A 25,393-nucleotide genomic window follows, 5' to 3' on the forward strand; every position below is an offset into this window, starting at 1 on the left:
AGGCTGATGAGAGCCTGCTCTATATGCCGTGAGATACGTGCAGAATGTTTGCAACTGACCTTTGCGGCCCCTCTGCAGAGACGATACGGACCGCACCCTGCTGGACCACGTATGTCCGCCTGATAACCACCGCCATCATCAAGCTGTGCTGCACGACGTCTTCAACAATTTCTCGATACCGTCCGCCTAATGAATGAGTACTGTACGTCCTGCCGACAAGTGAACATGGCGGCGAAGCCAAAAAACCTCTCTTCAAACTGGGTCCTTAGCAACAGGCTTCGATTAGCAGAATACTTTGCATGTGCATGAATACGAAGTTTCCCATATGCTCCATTCCTGCTGTAGCATCCTCAAGCTCTGCTACAGTACCTTGACTTCAAGGCAGGTTTCCAATCATTCGTACGAAACCACCTCATGACCATGAGACAATTTGCGATGGGCTAGAATTCGGCGGCAGACCAAACGTCCTAGGCATCTGGCAACTCTTCGCCTCTTCACTCGATCTCATAGCCCTTGATACCTGCTTAAACGAATGTGTCGCATTAGGCAACCCGTACTGACATCGAGACCAAGCACTGAGGGGAGAGTAAGGCTTTTTGGATTGAATCGACGCGGCAGGAGTTCCTCATTTCCTAGGTGTGAGTGAATGAAGGAGCCATGCATGTTGATTGATGGTCTTGCACATGCATGTGACACAGTGTCAGTGCACTCGAAACCTCACTTCACATCTAGATCAGAGTCGAAGTGAGCATGACTGCAACCTGGTTATATCATTTCTTTCATTCTTTTCGACATCGCGTTCGTTACCAACATCGCATTCTCTCGCACACATTTTCCAGCGCCATCAACATCCTCGTAGCATCAAGATGGGTCTCTACGAAGACCTCCATCCTAACTGGGACATTGACAAGCGCTACATCAAGCTCATCTGGGGCTTCAAGCATGCAGAAGTTGACGACGACCTGCACGAGAGTTTTCGCGAGGCCACGATAGAGCTGACTTTGCTGCTCATTATTACGGCCACCGTGATGAGCTCGGTCATGGTCGGGTATTATGCCTTCTTCAAGCCGATGCTTACAAGGGCACTCAATGGGATCTCGGGGTGAGCATCGCACATCGAGATGGAGGAGCGGCGGCTGCTAACCAAGAGATAGGCGACTCAGTACATATCGATTCTCGACATGCTCGTTCAACAAGCGCGTCCTGCAAGTCCTCGCCTCGATCTGGTCATTCGCTTTAGAGCACTACATGTTCGCGTACGCCCTTCCACCAGCCGTAGAAGCGGCATTCACATGCACGTTCGCAGGTAGAGTGCTTTCGCTCGAGATGGGAGCTGGGTGGGTGGTACGCTGGACGGCGTTCTGCCTGCATCTGATCGTTTGCGCATTCTTCGCTCGACTTGCACAAGCAGGGCGTGCAGCTGGCGTCAGATCAAGCTGCGTCTGAAACATGATCGGTCAGAGAAGCAGAATGAGCTGGCAGAGACTGAGGAGCGGTGCGGTGTTGCAGAAGCGGGCAATGGCAATTGAAGCTGAGGTGGAAAGTGACGAACGACAAGAATATGTGAGGCGTTTTTCGTGGGGCTGGTGGGTGGCTCCTGCTTTGCAAGCTTGCGCTTGCCAAATTCTGAAACTGAACTCACTTCTGGTAGTTGCAGCTTCATCAACTCCCACATCACCTCAACCTCGAGCAAACATCCTCGGACATCGACTGCTCGAGTCCGCTCCCCTCCACCGTCCAACTCACCCGCCCCACCCTCTCCACCGACGAGCAGCGCCATCGCCACTATCCAGCGCATCGACTAACGCAGCGGCGCATCTCCTACACACTAATGCCAGCCCGCCGAATTTGACGCGCCTGATCAGAACATAACTGCAGCTGGAGATATCCGACAGTAAGAGCTCGCGCAGCACGAAGCATACTTGAGAGGCGATCAGCATGTCTGACCGGAGACTGCAGTCCTCTCGCGACGACCGACGCCGGGATCATGATGGAGGCGATCGCCGCGACCGCCGTCGAGATGGCCACCGCTCGAGGTCACCACACCACCGTCGCCGTGACGGCCCCGAGATAGACAGCTACTCTAGTAGCCGCAACTACCGTGAGCGAGAGCGCGAAGAGCGTTATGGACGTGGCGACCGCGATGGAGGAGACGACAGAGGCTGGGGCAGAGATCGCGGTTCGGCTCGCCGAGATGCCAGACGTGACGACGACCGCGACAACAGACGTCGTGATCGTGATCGCAGAGGCGATCGTGATGACCTGTTTGCTGACAGACGCGGCCCACGACGCGATGATCGTGGCCCTGACCGCAGAGGCGAGGACCGAGACCGCGGCCAGGATCGCGATGATATGCGACAGCTCGAGCGCCAGACCGCACGCAAGAGCGCCTCACCTCCACCCAAAAAGCCAAGAGAGCCGACTCCTGACTTGACAGATGTAGTGTCCATCTTGGAGCGTAAGCGCCGTCTGACACAGTGGGACATCAAGCCACCTGGCTACGAGAATGTTACTGCAGAACAGGCGAAGCTTTCCGGCATGTTCCCACTCCCAGGTGCTCCCCGACAGCAGCCAATGGACCCTCAGAAATTGCAAGCGTTCATGAATCAGCCCGGTAACCAAGCTAGCAGCACCGCCTTGAAGCCATCTTCTGCTCGCCAGTCCAAGCGTCTTCTAATTCACAACATCCCAGCAGCTGCTACAGATGACAACATTGTCGACTTCTTTAACCTGCAGCTGAATGGACTGAATGTCACCCGCGGTCAAGATCCATGTGTCTCTGCTCAGATCAGCAAGGAGAACGGCTACGCTTTGGTAGAGTTCAAGACTCCAGAAGATGCCACCAATGCCATGGCTTTCGATGGCATCAACATGATGCCGGATGCCATGGACACTAACGGCGACTCTAATGGTACAGCCAAGGGTCTTCAGATCAAGCGGCCGAAGGATTACATTGTCCCTAACGTCACCGACGAGACCGAGAATCCATCCGGAATTCTCTCTGGTGTGGTGCCAGATACTCAGAACAAGATCTCCATCACCAACTTGCCCACTTTCTTGGGTGAGGACCAAATCCAAGAGCTGCTCAACTCCTTTGGCGAGCTTCGCAACTTCGTCTTGGTCAAGGACACTTCCACCGAGGAGAGCAGAGGCATTGCTTTCTGCGAGTACAAGGACCCGTCTGTCACCAAGACAGCTGTGGAATCACTCAATGGTATGGAGCTTGGCGATGCTGCCATGAAGGTCAAGCTTGCCAGTATCGGAATCCAGCAGGTGCCAGGCGAGATGAGCGTTAATGCTATGAGCTTGATGGCCGGCACGCAAGCAGAGGGCACGGAGAAAGGACGTGTCTTGTGCTTGATGAACATGATTACACCAGAAGAGTTGATGGATGCTGACGAGGCCGATGGTAAGTTGTTGCCGTGTCGCGATCTGCGATCAAAACTGACTTTTCGACTACAGAAATTCTCGTTGACGTCAAGGAGGAAGTTTCCAAATATGGCCCACTCCTGGACGTCAAGATGCCCCGACCAACTGGCGGTTCACGTCAAAACAATGGCATTGGCAAGATCTATCTCAAGTACGAGTCACCGGATAGCGCTGCCAAGGCTCTTGCCGCGCTTGCTGGTAGAAAGTTTGCCGACCGCACGGTGGTCGTCACATACTTCGGCGAGGAGTACTTTGATGTCAATGCATGGTAAGACCCTTTCTTTTTCTTTCTCCTGGCTCGTAGGTGGCATAGCAGAGGTGTTGGTGGATGAGGGGTGAAGATCATGGTGGTGGTGGTAGTGAGAGCTCAGCGGACAATCGAAGACAGGATTTGGGTGGTGAGCGAGCTACAATCGGGAGAGAAAAGTTCAAGGAGTGGAGTGCGCACGCGAAGCGCACAGTATCATGCGCAATCTGCTCAGAATCGAGCAGTGATTGATACTTCTTCGTACAACAGCTGTACCATACCTGGCATTGCATCGGGGGCGGTTGTAGCAAGACTGTGCAAGTACGGAACAAAACCAAAATAAGTCAAAGTCATACACTACGCTGTACCATCCTTCCGTCTCAACTGGCATAACTTCACACATGACCAATAGGCACAATATCACATCGCAAGCCCCTCCAAATCAATCCCCCCATCCCTCCTCCTCTTCACCCACATCTTCGCCTTCGGATTCGCAATCATAGCAGTCCCATACTCCACCCACCTCGCCATCCCAGCATCCTCCAACTTGAAATCAAACTTCAAAACCAAATGCACCATCGCAATCTTGACCTCATTCGCCGCAAAAAACCTTCCGGGACACGCATGTTTGCCGTGCGCGAAACCCAAATGTTCGGGACTCGTGGCGACAAGATGGCGGCGGTGTCCCATTGTGGGATCGAGGAAGCGGTAGGCGTTAAAGGTTTCCGGGTCTGCGTAGATGGAGGCGGACCACATTTTGTGGGAGGATATGGCTGTGCGGGCGCCTTGGGAGATTTTGAGGCCGTTGGAGAGGTGGACCGGGGAGGTTGCGGTTCGGTGCATTGTTACTGGGGAGGTGGGGTGTTATGTTTAGTGATTTTTGAGAGACAGAGAGAGAGAAAAGGGGGGGGGGACTTTTTACCCATGTTGATTGGTTTCAAACGTTGAGTTTCTTTGAGAAAGGAATCGAGGAGATGGAGGTCGTGGAGGGCGGTTTTTTGCCAGCCGTGTTTTTTTAGGACTGAAATTGCTTCTTCGCGTAAGGGGTTTAGGAGTTCGGGGTGGGTGCCGAGGTTTAGGAGGGCTTGGAGGAGAAGATCGCTTGTGGTGTGGATTGCGGCTACGGAGAGACTCAGTTGTATGTCGACTTCGTGATACTTCTTCGTTCCGTGGGAGGCGTTGCGGAACCATTCGATCGCGTCGTCTGGGAGGTTAGGTTTACGACCTTCCTGCTGCGCTGTAGATATCTCTTTGTGTCGTTCGTCGAGGACGGGTTGGAGGATTGATGCGGCGGTGCGGTAGTCGCGTCTGACTTTGCGGCACAGTGGGAAGAAGCGCTCCATGGGCCATTGGATGATTCTGGGCATGAATCGACAGATGGTGCTTGCCATGAAGGCGTCTGTCGTGAACTCCACCGACACGCGAAGCCATTCCGGATCCTCGGCGAAATGAGATGGGAGGAAGATGCGGGTGGAGAGACGTGCGACCCATTTCAAAATGTCCTTTCTGATATCGATCTCATGCCATTCGTTATCGCTCAAGATCGGATTCCATGTATCGTCGAGACAGGAGGACATTTCTTTGGAGAGAGCTTTTGTGAACTTGGGGAGACTTCGGGTCAAGCCTGTCATGACCGCCTCTTCGAAAAGGCCTGGAGGCGGGCTCCTGAAAGTTCGAAAAGTGTCATATTTGGCGAGGAAATGCTTGATGTAACATCAGTGAGAACGTCTTCAACAACTCTCGTGATGCGTACCTCTTCCGTGAATCTCTGGAAAGAAAGCTCAGACTTCTCGTTGACTGCATCGATCATTTCTGGTGGTAGCATGATGATACGTCCTCCGTCGGTGAGGATCGAGAAGGGTCCTTTGAACTGTTGCCATTCTCAGCATGAGAAACACATTAGGATCAGGAATAAGATCCACATACCTGGCGAAATCCATCCGAGAGAAGTCTTCTGGCATGCTGAATATAATCTTTCCTGGCCTTGTAGTTCAAGTTCCACCATTGCGATTTCTTCTCATTGATGGATTCGAAATGCGTACCCCTTGCTCTCAACGACGAGACAATCCAGAACAAGCCAAGTATAAGCACAAGTACTCCATAGATGATCTCTCGCTGGACATGGAATACACCCTCAGCGAGGCTCTGCCACAGCCGACTCTCTTCGACCATATTTGCGACTGCACAAAACAGGCAGGGTATTCTCACGGAATGTGAGGTACACTTCACACGCCATTTTGTCGGAAGCAAGCTGGAACTGTGCTCGTACCCAAGAGTAGTGTATACGAGCTATGCGAGGTGCGAGGTGGAGCCTTCCGTTCTGGACTAGCGATGGTGCGTCCACGAGCCACAAAACTGAATAATCAACTCATGGACTTATGTGTTCACTCTGGTATACACGAGGAGCCGCGGTGGACCGTTTGCAGGTGCCTAGGGGAATAGCCTGAGGTACAGAGGCAGGCTGTGCCGTTCTTACTGCTCTGCAGCTATGATAGGGCCCGCGCTCTTCACATGTTAGTCCGCATGCGGTCCATTCGGTGTTTTCAGTGTTTTCTGGAGAATCCGCACGGACACCCATCCCCATATTCCGGACCAAAGCCGATCTGCAAGGGCACAATTCCTCGGTCACTTCCCCAAGCCTTAGCGGGCCCTAGCAACTCATCGATTCAGAACGAAACTTGTATAAAGTGAAGCTATTGTATTATCGCATTATTCTGGGGCTTGGGCGGGTAGCTAGGGCCCGGGGAATCCTCGAGCGCAAACTGCCAGTCCTGGCTGTAGACAGAGGTATCAGTGACAGTGTACGGCTTACATGTGCATATGCTTGGACTCCGAGTACATGACGTTCGTTGCGCTATTCTCGAGCCTGGGGATATGTCTACCCCGCTCTGTGCTACGATCGGCTTCCTCGACTTTGATCTGAAATAGTTTTATCGATCAGGCCAGCGAAGAAGTACTGCTGAAGTGCGATGGACGCCATTGGACACGGATACTGGATCAATTTGCACTTGTCGACGGCATCCGAGAGCTTCGAGCCAACGTCCTTGGCTTCGGGACAATCAGCCAGCGTCCAGCTATCCTTCTCGAGCATAGCAGGGATGTTCTTGGTAAACATTGCATTCCAGCCGGCAGCTTTACTGATGATCTCGTACATGGTTCTGCGATCCATGCCAAGTTTCTTGCAGAACGCCATGCCCTCGACAGAAGCCGCAAGATGAATGCCAGCCAGGAGATCTGCGATGGTCTCTTTACTGACCTGATGCGATTTAGTCATGTTGACATCGGCTGTAGCCATTTGACCGACAAGATCAGGTTGAGACTTCGGTAGATAAAGCTGTACGAGTGCAGCGTCGTCGACTTTCAGAAGGCCGGCCTTCTCTCCTTGAAGATATAACTGTTCCGCTGTTGTCACCACTGGAACCGGGAAATGTGCCTTCCTTGCTGTATCTGTCACGATCAAGCAGTCTTTCTGGATGATCGCTAACGCGCTATACGGATGCCAGTCGGTTTTTAACATGTGCGGTGCCCGGTTCTCGAACATAAAGCTTGCACCATTGGACTGGTTGACATGGTCGGTCACTGTATGGGTGTTGAGTCCGACTGTGGCGGCCAAGCCCAATGCTTCGGAGGCGGAAATGATGTTGGTCGCGGCCAGAAGTTGATGAACGGTCTTCGTCTTGGTACCGGCGCTGATGCCCCCCATGCGGTACAGATTGCCTGACATGGCCTGAAGCACTTCCCTGGCCTCGTCAAGGTGCTCCTCAGGTCCGGATTCGAATATCGACAAAGTGCCATTTGCAGCTCTAATGGTGCCGCCCGAGACCGGACAATCGAGAAGCTTTACATCTGGTCGGTTGAACTCTTCATCTAGTCTTTTGCGAAGCTCATGCAAGAAGTCTGGTGGAGTAGTGGAGCAAAGTATGAAAGTCTTGCCCTGACCAAGACCTTTGATTACACAATCATCGCCCTCAAAAAGCAAGCTGGAGTTCTGAGCTGAATTTGCCACCATGGATACGAAAAAGTCTGCATTTTGGGCCGCCTCTTTGGGAGTCTTTGCCGGCTTGCCTGAGGAAAGGGGAAGGTGTCAGCACAATACATGACGGGCGACCTCTCACGCACGCCTAATGCTTTCATAGAACTTACCTCCAGCCTCAACGAAGCTATCTACGAGGGGCTGATAGACATCGAATCCAGTGACTTCAAAGCCTTCCTTGACCAGATTCTTCGCCATGCCGCCTCCCATGGCACCCAGGCCGGCAAAGCCAATGCGAGGCTTCGTGGAGGACATGCTGGTCTCGATAGCTGTTTCTGTATGTCCTTGGTCTTTCACGTGTCGATGCCGCTCTTCTTGATCTCTAACAGTTCTGATACTGGTGCTGGTGCCAACTTTTCTATGCGGTGTATAGTTCAGGCTTTCGGATTAAGCGCCTCTTGGCCGACTTCGGTCTTTGTCGTCAGGAACACCAAGTATCTTGCATCTTTCGCTCAAACACCGAGTTGGCTTGCAGATGCCGCAAAAAGTGGGCAGTAGTGAGCACGAATCGGCTGCTATTGTCCCGCACGCGGCTAAAGACGTTTGTGACTGCCCCTCATGTTCCGAGCTCTTTCTGAAGCATTCTTTTGCCATCATCACTACATGTGCTCAAGATGTCGAGCCGCTTGGGAAGCTTCAGGTTGAGGGCCGAGAGGACGGTGATGGCTTCGTCCAAAGGCGCATGATACAGTAAGCCGACTGCAACAATGGCAAGCAGCGCTCTCTGGCCGTACAGTAGACGCGGACGGCGTAGTTTCTTAGGCCAGAAGGCCACGACAGCCGCCGGCATTATCCGAGCCCCATACTGGCGTTTGAGTGAGTATTGTCAAAGTGCCCCAGTACAGTATTGGACGGTATGGATGCCTCGCAAGCATACCAAAACAAAAACAACCACCTCGCTATCGGATCCTCGTGCGCACGTGAGAAAACCTTACCATCCATGACGTCCGGGTCTTACCGAAATACGCCGCCGCTATACCCAATCTCGCAATGCGTGCCGTCCCAGAGAGCGCATCTCTCCACCCACCAGTCCTTGGGAAGAACAACAAGCGTCGAAAAGCCTCCTAGAATATCGTTCCTCCACAGTCCGCTTCACTCAACATCTCGCACATGGCTCTCGCACGAGCGTCCCATCTTGGTCCTGCACTTGGCATGGTGCGACTGTAGACAACCTCAGAATGAGATTTTGAGGATTGAGGGTTTGTTTATTGGGTTGGATAGTGTTCCGTGCGGGATTGCGAGTTTGGGGTTGAATTTTTGGCATCCTGGGTGGTGTTTGCCGAGGGAGGAGGAGGAGGAGAGGGAGCGGGATGGGATGGGCGAGAAGATGGGGAGTGGGAGTGGGAGTGATGAGGAAAGTGGTATTGCGAGAAAGTAGATTTGCTGCTTTGGGATGAGTGACGAGGTTGTGTGAGATTGCTTGGGTGTAATTTGTAGCTTTGAACTGTGATAGATGAGGCTGGATAATGCATATGCATATGTGTGAATGACAGATCACAGTTGATGTTGTGTGTGCTATCTTCGTGTCCTCCATTCCACTTAGATCTAGATCGTGTTGGAACGAAGCTTGCTTTTCTGGTTGAATTCTGGTTGAAAGCAGCGCACCACCCGATGCAGAGCGACTGATAATTATACTCCTTCTGCACTTTCCCTCTTAACCTAATATGACCACCTTTTCCTCGCCCGGTTGAATGGGGTATCTCAATGCTCAAAAATTTATCCCAAGAACGCCGGTATTTCTGTTCGCCCGGCCTCTTGTTGAAGAAGCCGAAACACATAAAACTCCTCGCTAAATGCCCAACGAACTCCATGTCGAAGCGATCTTTTCGCTTCCCTCTCTTCCACTCTATCATCTAATGCTTCAGCGTGCTGTTGGAGCTCGCCTTATCTGCGCCGTTCACGACGTTGTTGCCATCCGGAACGCCATTGGTCGCAGGCTTCTCGTGGTTGTGTGTGTGTCCACTGACGCCGTTGAAACCATTCATGCCATTCACGCCATTTGTGTATGCGACTTCGTCAAGGCCTGACACCTTGAGTCCATCAAAAATGGGAAAGATGCCTTGCTGCTGGCGGAAGTCGTTGTGAACAATATTGACCAGAAACCAGCTTTGTGTGATTTCCTTGATCAGCTTCCTGCTTTCACTGCCTTCTTCATAGCACTTGCTCCATTCCATACCGAGATGGTAGAATTCATCGCGCCATGCGAGGAAGGATACTGTCTCAACAATTGTCGGCTGCACAATCTCTTTGCCAGGGAAGACGCCCCAAGTGACAGCATTGGGCCCTCCATCGGTGGGAGCATTGGTCTTGAGCTCGCCATTGCAGTTCACTGCGTAGTACGTGATGTCTGGGTCCTGCTCCATGCGCCGGATTACCGTGCCAATGAGGTCTGGTGAGACCAAAACCTCAAGGTACTGCTTTTGATAGACGTAGCCATTTCTCGGACCCCAGCCGTAGACTGGATGAGAGGACTTGACGCCATCTACAGCAGGTTGCGAGTTAATGGTCAAGAGTCCGCGGCTATTGAGGGCGACCAAGTCATTGACCAGAGTGTTGGCCTCTTCGTTGATTGGCGCTTCTGACCAAGGCAAGCTTTCGACTTTACCACGCATGTAACCAACGAACAAATTCACAATGTCCTTGATGGTCTTCGGCTCACCCCAGATCTTGCGATTGTTCTCATTGGTGCCCTTCAAGCCGATGCCGTACTCGTCGAGGCCACCGAAAGCAGGCGATCTGCTATCACCCCAACGTCCGTTCGGAAATTCATCCCAGTCCTGAGTACGTGCAACATACGCCCGGTTTCTATTTCTCCAGAAAATGGGTCGGACGTTCTCGTCTCGTCTGTTGAGTCCCAACGATTGACGCCATGGCAGAGGCTTGATGTCTGGATGCGGACTTTCGGCAGGAGGTGTCAGATCAAGTTTCTCCAGCACCATTCTGACTGCAGCTGCCAGGTTCATGGTATAGAAGTGCAAGTGCATGATGCCAGAGTCCATGAGTCTCCGGCAGAACTCTACAATGAGGTCACAGCCGGCGTCACGAACCGCGCTGTCGTCGTTCTTAATCGGTTCAAGCACCTCAAGCCATTGAGGAGGAATGCGGGCTTTGCTCCAGTTTGCTCGCCTCAAAAATGCTGCATATGTCGAGATTGGCATGATTCCTGGAATGATGGGTACGGATTCCGGGATGCCCGCAGCGCGCACCTTCTTGACCCAGTCGATAAAAATGTCGGCATCGTAGCACATTTGAGTGACAATGAATGTTCCACCAGCATCCACTTTCTCCTTCAAGTATTTGATGTGCTCGTCCGCGCTCGTGGTGTCATCCACGCCTTCCGGATATCCTGCTACGCCAATGTCGAAATGGCCGCCGTACGTCTTCTTGATGTACTTGATCAAATCCAAAGCATATCGGAAATTGCCATCCTTGGCCTCCCACTTTTCTTGCTCTCTAGGCGGATCACCTCTGAGGGCCAGAATGTTCGTACATCCCGCCTTGTATGCTTCTTGCAATGCGTTGTCAATCTTACTCCTCTCCATGTCCGTGCATGTGAGATGCATGCATGTCTCCAGTCCGTAGGCTGATTGCGCCACTTTCACCATCTCGCAAGTCAGCGAAGAGTGACGTCCTCCAGCGCCCCAGGTGATATCAATGAAAGCCGGTCCCAGCGCGTGCATCATATCCATACGGTCGTACAGATTCTGCACACCTTGGGCAGTCTTCGGCGGGAAATATTCGAAGGAGCATGTGTGCTGGCCCTTGGCATGGGCAGCCGCCAGCTTCTCTGAGATATGCATGGCGCTTCGTTCTCCAACGAGTTCGGGTGAGGGGGGGCTGGGCGCGGATGGAGTATCTGGAGTGCAGCCTAGCAATCAAGCGAGGGTGGCTGTAGAAGAAGCAGTGTCAGTTGAGGCCTCCAAAAAGTCCCTCAAGTGCTCAGAATGGTATAGCGGCAGATGTGCATACACCCTCGTCTACCAAGTATGTGATTTTGGTAGACAGGTATGGGACGAACATACCGCGTGGCCTATGGGGATGTTCGTGCAGAGAAGCAGAGTCAATGCCACTACGATTGTTCGGATTCTTTCTTTCAGCACAGAACAAGACGGAGCGAGTGCTTCTCTGAGTGCGACTTGTATTCGACCAATTCCTGTCCGTTGTACAATGACATTACGCAGGACTACTGGGTCAAGCTTTGCAGTACGAGGCAGATGGTGGGAAAATTCATGTTGTTGCAGTGGGAATGGGGGAATGAACAATTGAAGAAAAGAGGGAACTTTGATGAGCTCTTCGTCTGCGGTGAGTCTGCGCCCGCTTGATCCTTGCTCGACATCCCCACCACGTCCGAACCTTATTTTACCCTGATTATTTTTGAACATCCATCCTCGTCGTCATTGACATCTTCGGCCTGGTCCTGCTCCTCAACATTGGCCATTCGCTGCTCATCATTATTGACACATTCTAGATGCCGCGTTTCGCCTCGGACTATCTCGAAGACCGGAAGCAAGGGATGGCACGCGCGTGTAGAATTGATACTCTTTCAGCTGACAACTAGAATCGTTGAACTCATCAAGGAGATGTCTTTCGTCAACGGGCTCTAGCCTACTCGAAATATGCTATCTATCAGCACGCGATTGCGGTGCTCCAAAGCCCAAATGATGGTCGTCGATTTGGACCAGATTCGGCTGGTACTAGTCTTCATTCCGGTATACAGCATCATAGCGAGGCCGCGGCCGTAAATTCATACCGCTAAATACCACCAAGCGTGCGCATGCACTACAAATCGTTCATGCTACAATCTAAGCAGCAGCACAATGGCCCCCATCAACCCTCAAATCCGCCCCGGTCATCCAAGCACTACCCGGCGCCAAAAGGAAGATCGCAGGCGCCTTGAAATCCTCAGGAGCACCCAATCTTCCCAGCAAAGCACCCGCCATCCACGTCTTCTCAATCCCCGGTTCCTGCTTCAGCAACGCATCCGTCATCGCAGTTCGGATATACCCCGGAGAAAGCGTATTAATCCGAATCCCATGCTGTCCGATTTCCTGCGCCATAGATCTACACAATTGGTGAACGGCGGCTTTGCTCGTGTTGTAAGCGGTGCAATACAGACTCCTATTCGCGACTTGTCCGGACATGGATGCGATGAGGACGATCGAGCCTTTGATATGATTCTGAACAAAAAGTTTGGCCGCGTGTTTTGCTGTCAGGAATGTTCCGGTGACGTTGACGTTTAACATGCGGTTGAAGTCTTCGACCGGGTATTCGAGGACTGGGGTCTTTTGTTGGATGCCGGCGCACGCGATGATGCCGGAGAAGGGTGCGTTGCGAGACGCGGCTGAGTTTGAGATTTCTTCGAGAGTGCTCTGGACTTGGCTTTCTTGGGTGATGTCGCATATGCCGTAGGTTGCTGTGAGGCCGGACTTCTTGGCCATGGACTGTAATTGCGACCATTCCTGGGCTGCAGGCTCTGGGAGGACGTCCAAGCATGCGACATTCCCGCCAGCTTCGACGACTGCGGTTGCGAGAGTAATTCCAAGCCCTCGGCCACCACCTGTCACCACGATAGTCTGCCCGGCTAATGAGAAGAGGTTCGGTGAAGGGGCGTTGGCTTGTGTGATGTTTGATTCTGGTTGATGTGCTACTGTTGCAAGGTCGCTAACGATAGCTGCTGGAGCCATTCTGATGCTGGAAGAAGTTTTTAGTGTTGGCGATAGATTCTGCTTTGGATGAAGAAAGAAGAGAGAAGTTTGAAGAGCTTGGCAAGATGGACGTATCTGTAATCTTTCGACCAGCGTACCTGGACCTTTCGTGACCTACACCAAGTTAGTGGGTCAGTCTGGAAGCGCAATTCTTTCTTTGCCGCGAACCGCCGTGGGTGATGAAAAGTTGTCGTGGCAGAATTGAAAATTGAAAACAAGGCCGTGGGAGTTGTTTCACCAGGTCTCGGCCGAAAGGGGCAAGCCGGAACGCAACGCAGCCTGTCAGCGCTTGCAATTTCCCTCTGCGCTGACTTGGCAGTCAGCAACGTCCCACTTGGCCGACGCGATGTTGTTGCCAGCTTCCACTCGAGCTTTTCCACCTGACGAGTAATAATTGCGTTGTACATTCTTCCTTGTACATGGCCAGACACGAGTCTGATGTGATAGAGTTCTGTGACCTAACGAAGCTCCAGTCGGAGCCACCATGTGACGTATATTAAGAGTGCTGCTCAATCCCTGCTACACACCCCATTGCAGCATCACCTCCTCACCTCTGTTATTGCTTCTTCCAACTTCATATTTCTTCGGCGCGATTGGATATTTCGGGACAGACCACCTGCTACGATTAAGGAAACCTAGAATTTACAGCATACAGCATGGCCCCAGGCGCGGTGTCGACGCAGGATGTCGACCACCTGCCCATCGATCTGAATGGCAAGAAATCAAACGGCGCCAGCAATGGCCATGTCGCGAACGTTGACGACATTCAGCTGGAGGAGAAGAGCAAAACAGATCACGTTTTGAACACATTCAGATGTTTAATCGCAGATCTGTGCCATCAGTTCGGATGTGGGCATCCAGGGTATGGACGTTGACCGTCAAGATATTATATTGGCAAAGCTGACATCGTCCAAGATCCGCTATGGGAATGGCAGCAATTGGAGTCGCTCTTTGGAAATACGTGATGAAGATCTCTCCATCCAATCCCGACTACTTCAACCGAGATCGATTCGTACTGAGCAATGGCCACGCATGTCTGTGGCAATACTGTTTCCTCCACTTGGTCGGTTTCGAGCGGATGACCTGGGAGCAGCTCCTCACATATCACTCCGTGAGATTTGACTCGATAACACCCGGCCACCCCGAGATCGAAATCGACGGTGTCGAGGTTACCACTGGTCCACTTGGACAAGGTATTGCCAATGCCGTTGGTCTGGCGATGGCTACCAAGCATCTCGGTGCTCAGTACAACAGGCCGGGCTATGAGTTGGTCAACAACATGACTTGGTGCACAATCGGAGATGCATGCTTGCAGGAGGGTGTTGGTATGGAATCAATCCAGCTTGCGGGTCACTGGAGGCTCAACAACCTTTGCGTAATCTTTGATCGCAACGAGGTGACCTGTGACGGCACTGTCGACATTGCCACATCTGACGACCACAACATGAAGTTCCGTGCTTGCGGCTGGAATGTCCTTGAAGTGGAAGACGGTAACAACGACGTCGAGGGCCTCGTCAAGGCCATGATCCAGGCGCGTGCCTCCAAGGACAAGCCAACTGTAATCAATGTCCGCACCACTATCGGCCACGGGTCTGAAAAGGCCGGTCAAGCATCCACTCACGGTGCCGATCTGGGCGAAAAAGACGTCGCCTACGTGAAGAAGTTCTTCGGCATGGACCCAGAGAAGACCTTCCAGATCGACGACGATGTCTACTCATACTTCCGCGAGGTTAAGTCACGAGGCAAAGATCTCGAGAAGCAATGGAATGAACTCCGCCAGGGCTACACCAAGGAGTACCCCGAGCTGGCTGCCGAATTCGACAAGCGCGTCAAGGGCGAGATGATTGAAGACTGGACCAAACTCATCCCCAAACCCGAAGACTTCCCCACAGAAGACACTCCCACCCGAAAGACTGCCGGCCAGGTCATGACGGCTCTGGCATCCAAAATCAACACCTTCATGGTCGGCACCGCCGATCTCACGCCCTCCGTCAACCTCTCGTGGAAAGACAAAGTCGACTTCCAAAACCCAGACCTCCGCACCGTCTCCGGACCCAACGGCACATACGAAGGTCGCTACATCCACTGGGGCATCCGCGAACAAGCCATGACCGCCTGCTCCAACGGTCTCGCCGCCTTCAACCGCGGCACCATCATCCCCGTCACCTCCTCCTTCTTCATGTTCTACATCTACTGCGCCAACGGCGTGCGCATGGGCGCGCTCCAAAACCTGCAAGCAATCCACATCGCCACCCACGACTCCATCGGCACCGGCGAAGACGGTCCCACCCACCAACCCATCGAACTCGCCGCCCTCTACCGCGCAATGCCCAACTTCCTCTACATCCGTCCCGCAGACGGCGAAGAAGCGGCAGGCGCCATGATCGCCGCCCTCAACGCCCCCTCCACCCCGACCATGATCTCCGTCTCCCGGCAAAAAGTGCCCCAATACCCCGCCCACTCCTCCCGCTCCGGCGTCCAGAAAGGCGCCTACGTCTTCCTCGAAGAACCCGACGCCGCCGTCACCCTCATCGGCATCGGCGCCGAACTCCAATTCGCCGTGCAAACCCACGAAATCCTGCTCCAAACCCACGGCATAAAATCCCGAATCCTCTCCTTCCCCTGCCAACGCCTCTTCGAACAACAGTCCACAGCATACAAACGTCAAGTCCTAGGGACGGCCCCGAGGTTCGTGATCGAAGCTTACGCGCAGAATGGGTGGGAAGGGTATGGAGATGCGGGGTACCATATGCATACGTTTGGCCAATCCTTGACGGGGAACGTGGTGTATGAGAGGTTTAATTTTCATGGGGAGAAGATTGCGGGCAAAGTGAAAGAGTTTTTGGCGGATGTGGAGAGGGAGGGGTGGCAGGGGATTCGGGGGTTGTATAGGGATTATAATGATTATGAGGAGGGGGTGCAGTTTGCTGCTTATCATAAGAAGAAGAAGTAGGGAGGTGAGTAGTAAGTAGGTATTGCAAGGGAAGCGTTTGACAAAATGTTCATGATCTTATAATACTTCATCCTCCCATTTCAATACCTACTATACCCTCCGGTTTTTCAATTCCTCCCTCCCTCCCTCCCCAACCCCCAACCCCCAACATCACCAATAGCAACATTGATTTATATTCCTCGAAAAAAAAAACTTCCAAAAAATCCCTCGGACTCACTAAATAAACCTCTCAAGCCTATTTTCGCGTAGACGAAGTGGGTGCTCCAGTTTCCTTCTTGAGGACACGTGAAGTGGTCCTCGCATGTCTACAATGCGAACTGCTTATACTGTCTCATGCATGCTATTATAATTTCCATCTCCATCTAACATCAAGCACCTTTGATCTGCCTGAATCGATGATACGTCTCTGGAGTGCGCAAGTCCGTGACCCAAAACCAAATGTCAAAGCCGTAAGTGTAAGTCAATCATTACATCCGATTTCATGGCGATGGGAAAAGAAAAGCCATGATTGCCAGGGTTGTGGTGTGCAGTACATTCTCATCTCGCCGCTTTCGCAGCACTCGATCTCTTTGCCTCGCGGCCAAGGGTATATATGTACAACGAACGTCGTGAAATAATCCCACCGTCTTCCTTTTTCATCATCGGAACGCCCTGTGTCTAGTGCCGCTCGCTAAAACGCGCCAATGGGGAAAAGCAAACCACTCATTCATTTCATCATCTATGCGGCATCAGCGCTTGCAGGAGGCTGGATCACCTTGGTCACCTGCGCGCCAGCACGCACGATGCGGTTGCCCTGCTCGTCTTTGTAGATCATAGAGCCCTTGGCCTCGTTCTGGGAACGCTTCCAGATCTCGACTTCCATGCCACCACGAATCACACCGACTCTCATCGTTGAGAGCAAGTTGTGGGCTGCATTGCTGTGCATGTAGACACCGCCATTGAACATGGCGGTTGCGTCCTTTCCGAGACCGCTGCGGATCATGGCCTTTCCACCAGGGTGGTCGTTGATGAAGTCGGTCACATCATGGACAACACCGGCGACAGCGACGAGAGCACGGCCGTTCTTGGACTGGTCGACGTAATCGTCCCACTCCATGACTGGAAGCTGCTCAAGTGGAACACCCCAATCAAGTTTGGCGCGCTTCTGGTCAAGCTTCTTCTGCTGCTGCTGGAGACGGCCCTTCTCGATCTCGTTGGCACGGAACTGCTTGAGGTCGTAGGCGAGGCCGAGCTGCTTCATTGTCCAGATGAACCACTTGGTTGGGTCATACTGGTGCCACTCGATGGCATTGCGGTAGTCGGATGGGAACTCGTGGTGGAAGTTGTGGTATCCCTCGCCGAGCGTAACAAGTGCAGTGATGACGTGATCGCGAGGAGAGTTGCGGTCGTCGAAGGGCTGGTCGCCGAGCCAGTGGGCAAGCGAATTAACGCAGAAGGTGGCCTGCTGGACAAAGAAAATGCGGAGGATACCAGCGTAGATGAGGCCACCCATCCAGTCGTTCCAGAGCAGACCGGCGAAGACGCAGGGGAAGATCAGACCCATGAAGAGGACGACCTTGAGGTAGTTCTTGTGCTGCCACACGACAACGGGGTCATCGTTGAGATCAGAAATATCGGTACGGCCAATTCTCTTTGGATTTTGCTTCATGAGCATCCATCCAAAATGCGAGTAGAGGAGACCCTTGCGGACGCTGTATGGGTCCTTGTCGGTGTCGGTATATCTGTGGTGAGCACGGTGGTCTCTGGCCCACCATCTGACGGAGCCTTCAACAGCACCACCACCGACAGCCGCGAGGAAGATCTTGAGTGGGAGTGAGGCAGAGTATGAGGTGTGGGCCCATAGTCGGTGGTAGCCTGCTGTGATTCCGAGACCAGTGGCGAAGTAGTAGAGGACAGCGAAAAGGGCAGTCTGCCATCGAAGAGGAGTCCAGAAGGCTGTGATGCAGCCAATGATCGGAATGCCAACGATCAACGTGACATTGAGCCAGTTGACATGCTTGTACCAATTCTTCCTAGTCATAGGGGTCTCTGTGATGTGTGGCTTCTTTGGATCGTAAGACTTGTTGCGGACTGGCTCTTTTGGATCTGGGGCAGACATTGGATTGCCCTCTCGCTCCTTCGAAACGAACTTGTGGTCGACCGCCATATTCTCACTAGCGGTGGGCTGGTGGGATGGCATGATGGGCGGTATTGAGCCTGGGTGATGTAGGCTACTTGAAGATACGGTCGGAGTGTGGTGATGTCGTCGTCGATGTACTGCTCGAGACGAGCGGGAGTAGGTGCGTGCTCGTAGGGGGCGTAGCGAAAGTCGGAGAGAGGTGGTGAGGTAGAGCAGTGACAAAGGCAGAGAAGGTGAGGGCCAGGGCAGGATAGGGCAGGGCAGGTTCCTTATATTCAGAGTGCTGAGGGCAGCGGCAAACAAGGGAGGGAAAGTGGGGACGCTACTCAACGACGTGCGAAATGGTCGTTTTGCTGAGATGTACGCGATTTTCTTCCGGCCGGGGACAAACACACACCTGCAAGGCTGCACCTGCCAGCTTCACTTGCCATTCGCTTTTCTACGTCACATCTCCACGTCCATTGACTGTCCTTGTTCACTGACATTCTCCTTCACTCCCATTGCTATCGCATCCTCCTCTCGTGCGCGTCTCTGGCATACCGCCTCGGTGTCTTTCTCCAGGATCGTTGGCAACATGCAGTGCATGTACGTATCCCAGAAAGTTTGTTGGGCCATACCGATCTCAAAGGGTCTCAGCCAGCCAGCGCCGAGAAGCTTTCGAAGAACTTCGGGAACGAGAACGACCCGGCCACGCGGAGAAGCCTTGCTGCGTGCGACGCTTGGCTTGGCATTTTCGAACGTCGAACTTTTTCGAACCTTCACAACACCACGAGAAAGCTCACAGATGCATGGTGACTATTACAGATCATGTGTGTGCCTGTCCTCTCCTCCTCATTGTTGCGTGCAAATGGCCATGAGAAGCACCGCATAATAATTCTGCAACTCAATTCCGACAAGTGTGAAGCTCGCCAACCATGCCCAAATGAGCACTAGCGCACGGGTATCGTTATCGTTTTCAGCGTGCGACCAGAGCCCTGGTGCCTGTCGTGCCCCGGCATTGGCATTGGCGTTGCAGGGCTTGCTAGAACGAGAAAAAAATAAGCACGCAAGCACCATCAGAAGACATATCGCTCCACTCGTCCTCGTCGTCGTCTTCGTGCAGAATCAGTTTGTCTTGTTTGTTATAGGAATTTAGTGCGGCAGGGTTGGTGTCGATCGAGTGGGTTTTGGTAGGTCGTACGGATATACTCGGTCGTAATTTAGTCGATTATCGGATCGAGATAAGATGGCCTTAGTTGTTATAGGTTTTTAGCGTACCATTCCTTTGGGTTTCTACGGGACTGTCTCACTATTCCAGCTAAGGAATGTCCCGATTTTTAGGCGTAAGATAGGACCTACTAAACTTACGGAAATGCTCGGTTTTCGTATATTAGCTCGGCTTGCCTAATTAGGCTATTATAGCTTCTAAGGTATTATCGCTATCGCTGCTATTGCCTATCTAATTCTTCCTCTTATTCGGCCTCTTAATAGTAGGTAGCATTATCGCTACTAATCTCTTACGCTTATTACTATTATATTTATTAGAAGTCCGCCTCTTACCTACTACTTCTCGTATCGCGTTATCGTTATCTAACTAAGGGAAGTCTTCTACTACTTCTAGGTCTTATTTTAATAGCAAAGCCTCTCTTACTAGCGCCGCTAGTAAAGTAAGGTCTATAAGCTTAGCTGTTTCTTTAATAGTATTTAAATCGAGCGGCTAAGCCGACTATATAGATAAAAGCGACTCGCGCGGCTACCGTAGTAGCGGTAGCGGTAGCGGTAGCCGCGCCTTCGAAGATAAGAGCCTAAAGGGTAGTAGACTTAGCGTAAGAAGGTCGATAACTTATAATAGTCGACGTATCGGTAATAAGAGGGTCTTATTAAGTAGCGGAAGATTAAACGCTCGAGGTCTATATTTAGTCGCTAGCGCTAGCGCTAGCGCTAGCAGTAGCAGTAGCAGTAGCGGAAGGGCTAGATAGCGAGGTTAAGTTAGAGTTATAGGCTTAGCTAGAAGTACAGAAGTCTACTACTATTGTCGCTTACTAGTAAAGGCAACCGCTAGTTGCCCTTCCTATATAAAGTCGTCTAGTAAGTATATAGAGAGCGAATATATAGTGTCTTTAACCTTCCGTAAGAAGGCTCTTATATAGTTGTCTTTAAGCGTACTATTATAGATCGTCTTATCGTTACGGACTGTATAGAAGTGCTATAAGAGGCCTTTAATACCTTCGTTAAAATAAGCGTATAGGTTACGAAGATAGGGGTTACTAGTAACGAAGGGCTTCTTATCCTTATAACCTTCGATAAATAGGGTAGTACTGTCTCTCTACCGCTAATAATCGGCTATTTTCTACGAGTTATAGCCGCTATAGAAGCTAATATAGAGTTGTTATTGTTATAGGCTTAGAAGTATTATAAACAGGTAATGCCGTAGTATATAGTAGCAAGGTAGGTGCTACTAAAACTATAGTAGGCAATTATAGTAAGGAGGTTAGTGTCTATCGCGGTATAGTATAAGGCCCTCGTATATAGGCCTTACCTTAGCTTCTAACTCTTCTATAATATTTAATTGCTTCCGTACGAAGTCCTATACCGCCGGAGGTTATAAACTCTCGAAATAGGGTATATTCTTAACCTTCTAGAATTAAGTGCGTTTACTAAGCCTATATAGCTAAAGATTAGCCTTATATAGTTACCGAGCGTCTATCTTTAGCAACTCGATAATAGTACTATATATCGAGTACTAAACGAGGTTCTTCTTATTATCGTACTTAATAGTATTATAGTACCCCTCTAGCGGCGATATAGTACGAATTTGTATAAGAATTAGGTTGTTCAAACGAGCCTAAGTTGCCTATAAATATAACTTCTTAGTACTCTAGTTCTTTAGTAAATACTAGACTTCCGTCTCGTTAGCGCCCTTTAGCCGAAGCTTAGTAGCTATTATAGTAATATTAAGAGCTAATTCTTGCTTGCTACGGGCATAGTATATAGCGTATCTAAATAGCCTATAAACCTCCGGAAATCGACGTTTAGGGAAATAGCGAAGGAAGGTCTCTTTAGCGTATCGCTAATATAGATATATAGTAATCTCTTCGTCTTAGTTTTAGAAGGAGAGGCGGATTGAGCGCTATTCTTACGTAGAGTCGTTAGTTATAGCTAGCTTAGGCTTCTATTTTAGATACTACTACTTTAGGACTCGGAAAGCTTCTTACTATAGCTTCGAGCGCTATATTTGTAGCAATATATACGCTATCGGCATCTAACTTTTAAATTCGTTTCTAATATATATAGTAAACAAGTTCTACTACGTATTAGTTGTCTTATACGTTACGTCGTAGAGAAATATTTAGTTAAAGATTAGTCGATTGCTTCTCGAAGCCTACTTATAGCTTATTACGTAAGCACTTATATCTCTACTAATTCTACTATTTAATAGCTCTCGTTACTAACTCGCCTACTAAACAATCCCCTTCTAAAGCCTTCCTTTAATAATATACGATACTGCTTTATAAGATAGGTAAGCGCTATTTACTAGATTAGTTAATAGCGCTAGGTGCTTATATAGGTTATCTATTTATAACGAGACGTTGCCCTTCTTAGCGAGGGTAGCCTTCTTCTTATTCTTCTTCTTTAACTAATTAATTATACCTTCCTTTATACGATAAGCACTAATAATAGTAAGACGATAAGTATTAGGTCCTTCTTTTACTATATAGAATACCTTAGCTATATCCTGCTTATACTATTCTATTAGGTACTCTAGTACGATCTTTAGACTATTACTCGCTCCTCGTATATCCTATAACCGTTAGCTTATCGTATCGACTCGAGATATAACCCTACTAAACTTACTATATAATCTATCGAGTAGCAATAAAGCCCTTCTTCTATAGAGGGATTAGGTAACGACGTAGCGACTTTATATCTATATAGTCGAGGATCGTTCTTATAGCGATATATAGCAATTACTATATAGGAGGTATTATATAGCGCCTTATAATACTCGACCTTTTGTAACCCTTTAGGTACCTCGCGCTGCCGCTAAGCGTTACGACGATAACGATAATAGTATATTGTCCGCTACGCGAGTCTATTAACGTAGCGCTTCTATATAAAAGTATACTAGAAGTTAGAGGCAAATAGCTATACCTTATCGTACGTTTCTAGGTCTAAGAATAGCCCTTCTTTAGGTAGATTAAAGAGCTAAGAGCGATAGGCAAAATCGAAGAAGTCGGGGATTAAATAAGCTATTATAGTAATAGTTAGAAGAGCGTAGAAATAATAGTTAGAAGAGCGTAGAAATTAGCCTACCTACTTGCCTTTAAACAATACCTTATATATACCTATATAGCTAAATTTTCATCGATATACTACGATATAAAGTGGCCGACTAAGTAATCGACGGCATGCCCGATTTAGCTAGTAAAAGTAGCTATATCTCGATCCGATAATCGACTAAATTACGACCGAGTATATCCGTACGACCTACTAAAACCTACTCGATCGACACTAACCCTACCGCACTAAATTCCTATAACAAATAAGACAAACTATCGAGATATAGCTACTTTTACTAGCTAAATCGGGCATGCCGTCGATTACTTAGTCGGCTACTTTATATCGTAGTATATCGATAAAAATTCAGCTATATAGGCATATATAAGGTATTGTTTAAAGGCAAGTAGGTAGGCTAATTTCTACGCTCTTCTAACTATTATTTCTACGCTCTTCTAACTATTACTATAATAGCTTATTTAATCCCCGACTTCTTCGATTTTGCCTATCGCTCTTAGCTCTTGAATTTACCTAAAGAAGGGCTATTCTTAGACCTAGAAACGTACGACAAGGTATAGCTATTTGCCTCTAACTTCTAGTATACTTTTATATAGAAGCGCTACGTTAATAGACTCGCGTAGCGGACAATATACTATTATCGTTATCGTCGTAACGCTTAGCGGTAGCGCGAGGTACCTAAAGGGTTACGAAAGGTCGAGTATTATAAGGCGCCGTATAATGCCTCCTATATAGTAATTGCTATATATCGCTATAAGAACGATCCTCGACTATATAGGTATAAAGTCGCTATATCGTTACCTAATCCCTCTATAGAAGAAGGGCTTTATTACTACTCGATAGATTATATAGTAAGTTTAGTAGGGTTATATCTCGAGTCGATGCGATAAGCTAACGGTTATAGGATATATAAGGAGCGAGTAACGGTCTAAAGATCGTACTAGAGTACCTAATAGAACAGTATAAGTAGGATATAGCTAAGGTATTCTATATAGTAAAAGAAGGACCTAATACTTATCGTCTTGCTATTATTAGTACTTATCGTATAAAGGAAGGTATAATTAATTAGTTAAAGAAGAAGAATAAGAAGAAGGCTACCTTCGCTAAGAAGGGCAACGTCTCGTTATAAATAGATAATCTATATAAGCACCTAGCGCTATTAACTAATCTAGTAAATAGCGCTTACCTATTTTATAAAGTAGTATCGTATATTATTAAAGGAAGGCTTTAGAAGGGGATTGTTTAGTAGGCGAGTTAGTAACGAGAGCTATTAAATAGTAGAATTAGTAGAGATATAAGTGCTTATATAATAAGCTATAGGTAGGCTTCGAGAAGCAATCGACTAATCTTTAACTAGATATTTCTCTACGACGTAACGTATAAGATAACTAATACGTAGTAGAACTTATTTACTATATATATTAGAAACGAATTTGAAAGTTAGATACCGATAGCGTATATATTGCTATAAATACAGCGCTCGAAGCTATAGTAAGAAGCTTTCCGAGTCCTAAAGTAGTAGTATCTAAAATAGAAGCCTAAGCTAGCTATAACTAACGACTCTACGTAAGAATAGCGCTTAATCCGCCTCTCCTTCTAAAACTAAGACGAAGAGATTACTATATATCTATACTAGCGATACGCTAAAGAGACCTTCCTTCGCTATTTCCCTAAACGTCGATTTCCGGAGGTATATAGGCTGTTTAGATACGCTATATACTATACCCGTAGCAAGCAAGAATTAGCTCTTAATATTACTATAATAGCTACTAAGCTTGTAAGAAGGGTATATTAGCAGGTAGATAGGGTAGTAGTAGGTATAGGTAGTATTCGATAAGGAGCTAGGAGGAGAGGGAGGAAGGCAGGCAAGTTAGCCTATTACTAAGCGCCAAGCCCTACCTAAGGCATTAAGACCCTAGCTTTACTCGAGCCCGGTTACATACTAATTACGTGTAACCTCTTTAGTCCTAATACACGCTTCCCTTCTAAAGGCCGCGCTCTCGTAGCCGGTCTTTATTCTAGTCTTAACCTCTATTACTACTAACTTAGCAGGTCTAATAGGCTGCTTATTCCGCGCTGAATTAAACGCACAACTACCGATTATATAACTATGTCAAACCTTACCTTCTAATACAATGTCTAACTCTAACTCTACTATCCTTATATATAATAAAGTGATATATAACTATAAGAATTAAGGACTATCGACTAATTACAATACGAGCGCACCTTCCCTACTATAATAGGTAGATATACGGGGTATTGTAGCACTACCCCCGTTCTACGTAATGTCGTACCGAGTTCTTTGCGTCTACTCTAAAAGACCTAGCTATGTCCGCTTCCGAGGGTTATCCGCTTCCGAGGGTTTGTTCTTATTATTACGAGGGCTATTATTGTTCGTAGTTTCGCTAGCCCTAATTAGTTAGGTTTAGTAGCCTTTAATTGTCAATCTTATCTTATCTTTTTAGAAAAAACACAGCTCGTCTAGTTTCTATAAGTAAAGGCTATTATAAGTGTAGTAGTAGAGGTTCGCCTCGCTTAAAGGGTTAGATAGATCGAGGAGTAACCTATTGTCCGTAAGATCGACCCCGGCTAGCTTAGCTCTATAGTTTTTGCCCTTAGTTAGTTAGTC

General features: G+C 49.3%; 8 protein-coding genes across 8 annotated transcripts; 2 read left to right on the plus strand and 6 right to left on the minus strand.

Annotated features, from left to right (window-relative positions):
- Positions 1 to 19: 19 nt before the first annotated feature.
- On the minus strand, positions 20 to 1,940 carry MYCFIDRAFT_178282 (uncharacterized protein; the record flags this gene model as incomplete). The annotated part of the gene is made up of 13 exons (XM_007932170.1): positions 20 to 264; positions 295 to 374; positions 420 to 467; positions 499 to 523; positions 552 to 676; positions 722 to 754; positions 794 to 852; positions 885 to 1,136; positions 1,167 to 1,234; positions 1,271 to 1,420; positions 1,450 to 1,678; positions 1,706 to 1,801; positions 1,830 to 1,940. The coding sequence occupies 13 exons, from the start codon at positions 1,938 to 1,940 to the stop codon at positions 20 to 22; spliced, it is 1,521 nt and encodes a 506-aa protein (XP_007930361.1).
- MYCFIDRAFT_81194 (uncharacterized protein) lies at positions 1,939 to 3,701 on the plus strand (the record flags this gene model as incomplete). Its single annotated transcript, XM_007932171.1, has 3 exons — positions 1,939 to 2,264; positions 2,316 to 3,409; positions 3,463 to 3,701. 3 exons carry the CDS (start codon positions 1,939 to 1,941, stop codon positions 3,699 to 3,701), a joined length of 1,659 nt encoding a protein of 552 aa, XP_007930362.1.
- A 329-nt stretch (positions 3,702 to 4,030) lies between these two features.
- On the minus strand, positions 4,031 to 5,848 carry MYCFIDRAFT_204915 (uncharacterized protein; the record flags this gene model as incomplete). Its single annotated transcript, XM_007932172.1, has 4 exons — positions 4,031 to 4,524; positions 4,599 to 5,379; positions 5,430 to 5,546; positions 5,603 to 5,848. 4 exons carry the CDS (start codon positions 5,846 to 5,848, stop codon positions 4,097 to 4,099), a joined length of 1,572 nt encoding a protein of 523 aa, XP_007930363.1. The 3' UTR covers positions 4,031 to 4,096.
- A 721-nt stretch (positions 5,849 to 6,569) lies between these two features.
- Positions 6,570 to 7,964, minus strand: MYCFIDRAFT_143470 (uncharacterized protein; the record flags this gene model as incomplete). The annotated part of the gene is made up of 2 exons (XM_007932173.1): positions 6,570 to 7,741; positions 7,820 to 7,964. 2 exons carry the CDS (start codon positions 7,962 to 7,964, stop codon positions 6,570 to 6,572), a joined length of 1,317 nt encoding a protein of 438 aa, XP_007930364.1.
- A 1,598-nt stretch (positions 7,965 to 9,562) lies between these two features.
- On the minus strand, positions 9,563 to 11,509 carry MYCFIDRAFT_81197 (uncharacterized protein; the record flags this gene model as incomplete). The annotated part of the gene is made up of 1 exon (XM_007932174.1): positions 9,563 to 11,509. One exon carries the CDS (start codon positions 11,507 to 11,509, stop codon positions 9,563 to 9,565), a length of 1,947 nt encoding a protein of 648 aa, XP_007930365.1.
- A 1,002-nt stretch (positions 11,510 to 12,511) lies between these two features.
- MYCFIDRAFT_64476 (uncharacterized protein) lies at positions 12,512 to 13,393 on the minus strand (the record flags this gene model as incomplete). The annotated part of the gene is made up of 1 exon (XM_007931603.1): positions 12,512 to 13,393. The coding sequence occupies one exon, from the start codon at positions 13,391 to 13,393 to the stop codon at positions 12,512 to 12,514; it is 882 nt and encodes a 293-aa protein (XP_007929794.1).
- A 676-nt stretch (positions 13,394 to 14,069) lies between these two features.
- Positions 14,070 to 16,367, plus strand: MYCFIDRAFT_216533 (uncharacterized protein; the record flags this gene model as incomplete). The annotated part of the gene is made up of 2 exons (XM_007932175.1): positions 14,070 to 14,276; positions 14,330 to 16,367. Coding segments are annotated over 2 exons (2,245 nt in total), but the record flags the coding sequence as incomplete, so codon positions are not given.
- Positions 16,368 to 16,592: 225 nt separating this feature from the next.
- On the minus strand, positions 16,593 to 18,704 carry MYCFIDRAFT_212294 (uncharacterized protein). Its single transcript, XM_007932176.1, has one exon. The coding sequence runs from the start codon at positions 18,544 to 18,546 to the stop codon at positions 17,086 to 17,088; it is 1,461 nt and encodes a 486-aa protein (XP_007930367.1). The 5' UTR covers positions 18,547 to 18,704; the 3' UTR covers positions 16,593 to 17,085.
- Positions 18,705 to 25,393: the final 6,689 nt, after the last annotated feature.

The sequence above is a fragment of the Pseudocercospora fijiensis genome (genome assembly GCF_000340215.1).
Source record: "Pseudocercospora fijiensis CIRAD86 unplaced genomic scaffold MYCFIscaffold_8, whole genome shotgun sequence".
Classification (NCBI taxonomy): Eukaryota; Fungi; Ascomycota; class Dothideomycetes; order Mycosphaerellales; family Mycosphaerellaceae; genus Pseudocercospora; species Pseudocercospora fijiensis.

Bases quoted from the DNA above. Each gene is read 5' to 3' on its own strand.
- MYCFIDRAFT_212294 (XM_007932176.1), bottom strand. From the start codon at position 18,546: ATGCCATCCCACCAGCCCACCGCTAGTGAGAATATGGCGGTCGACCAC.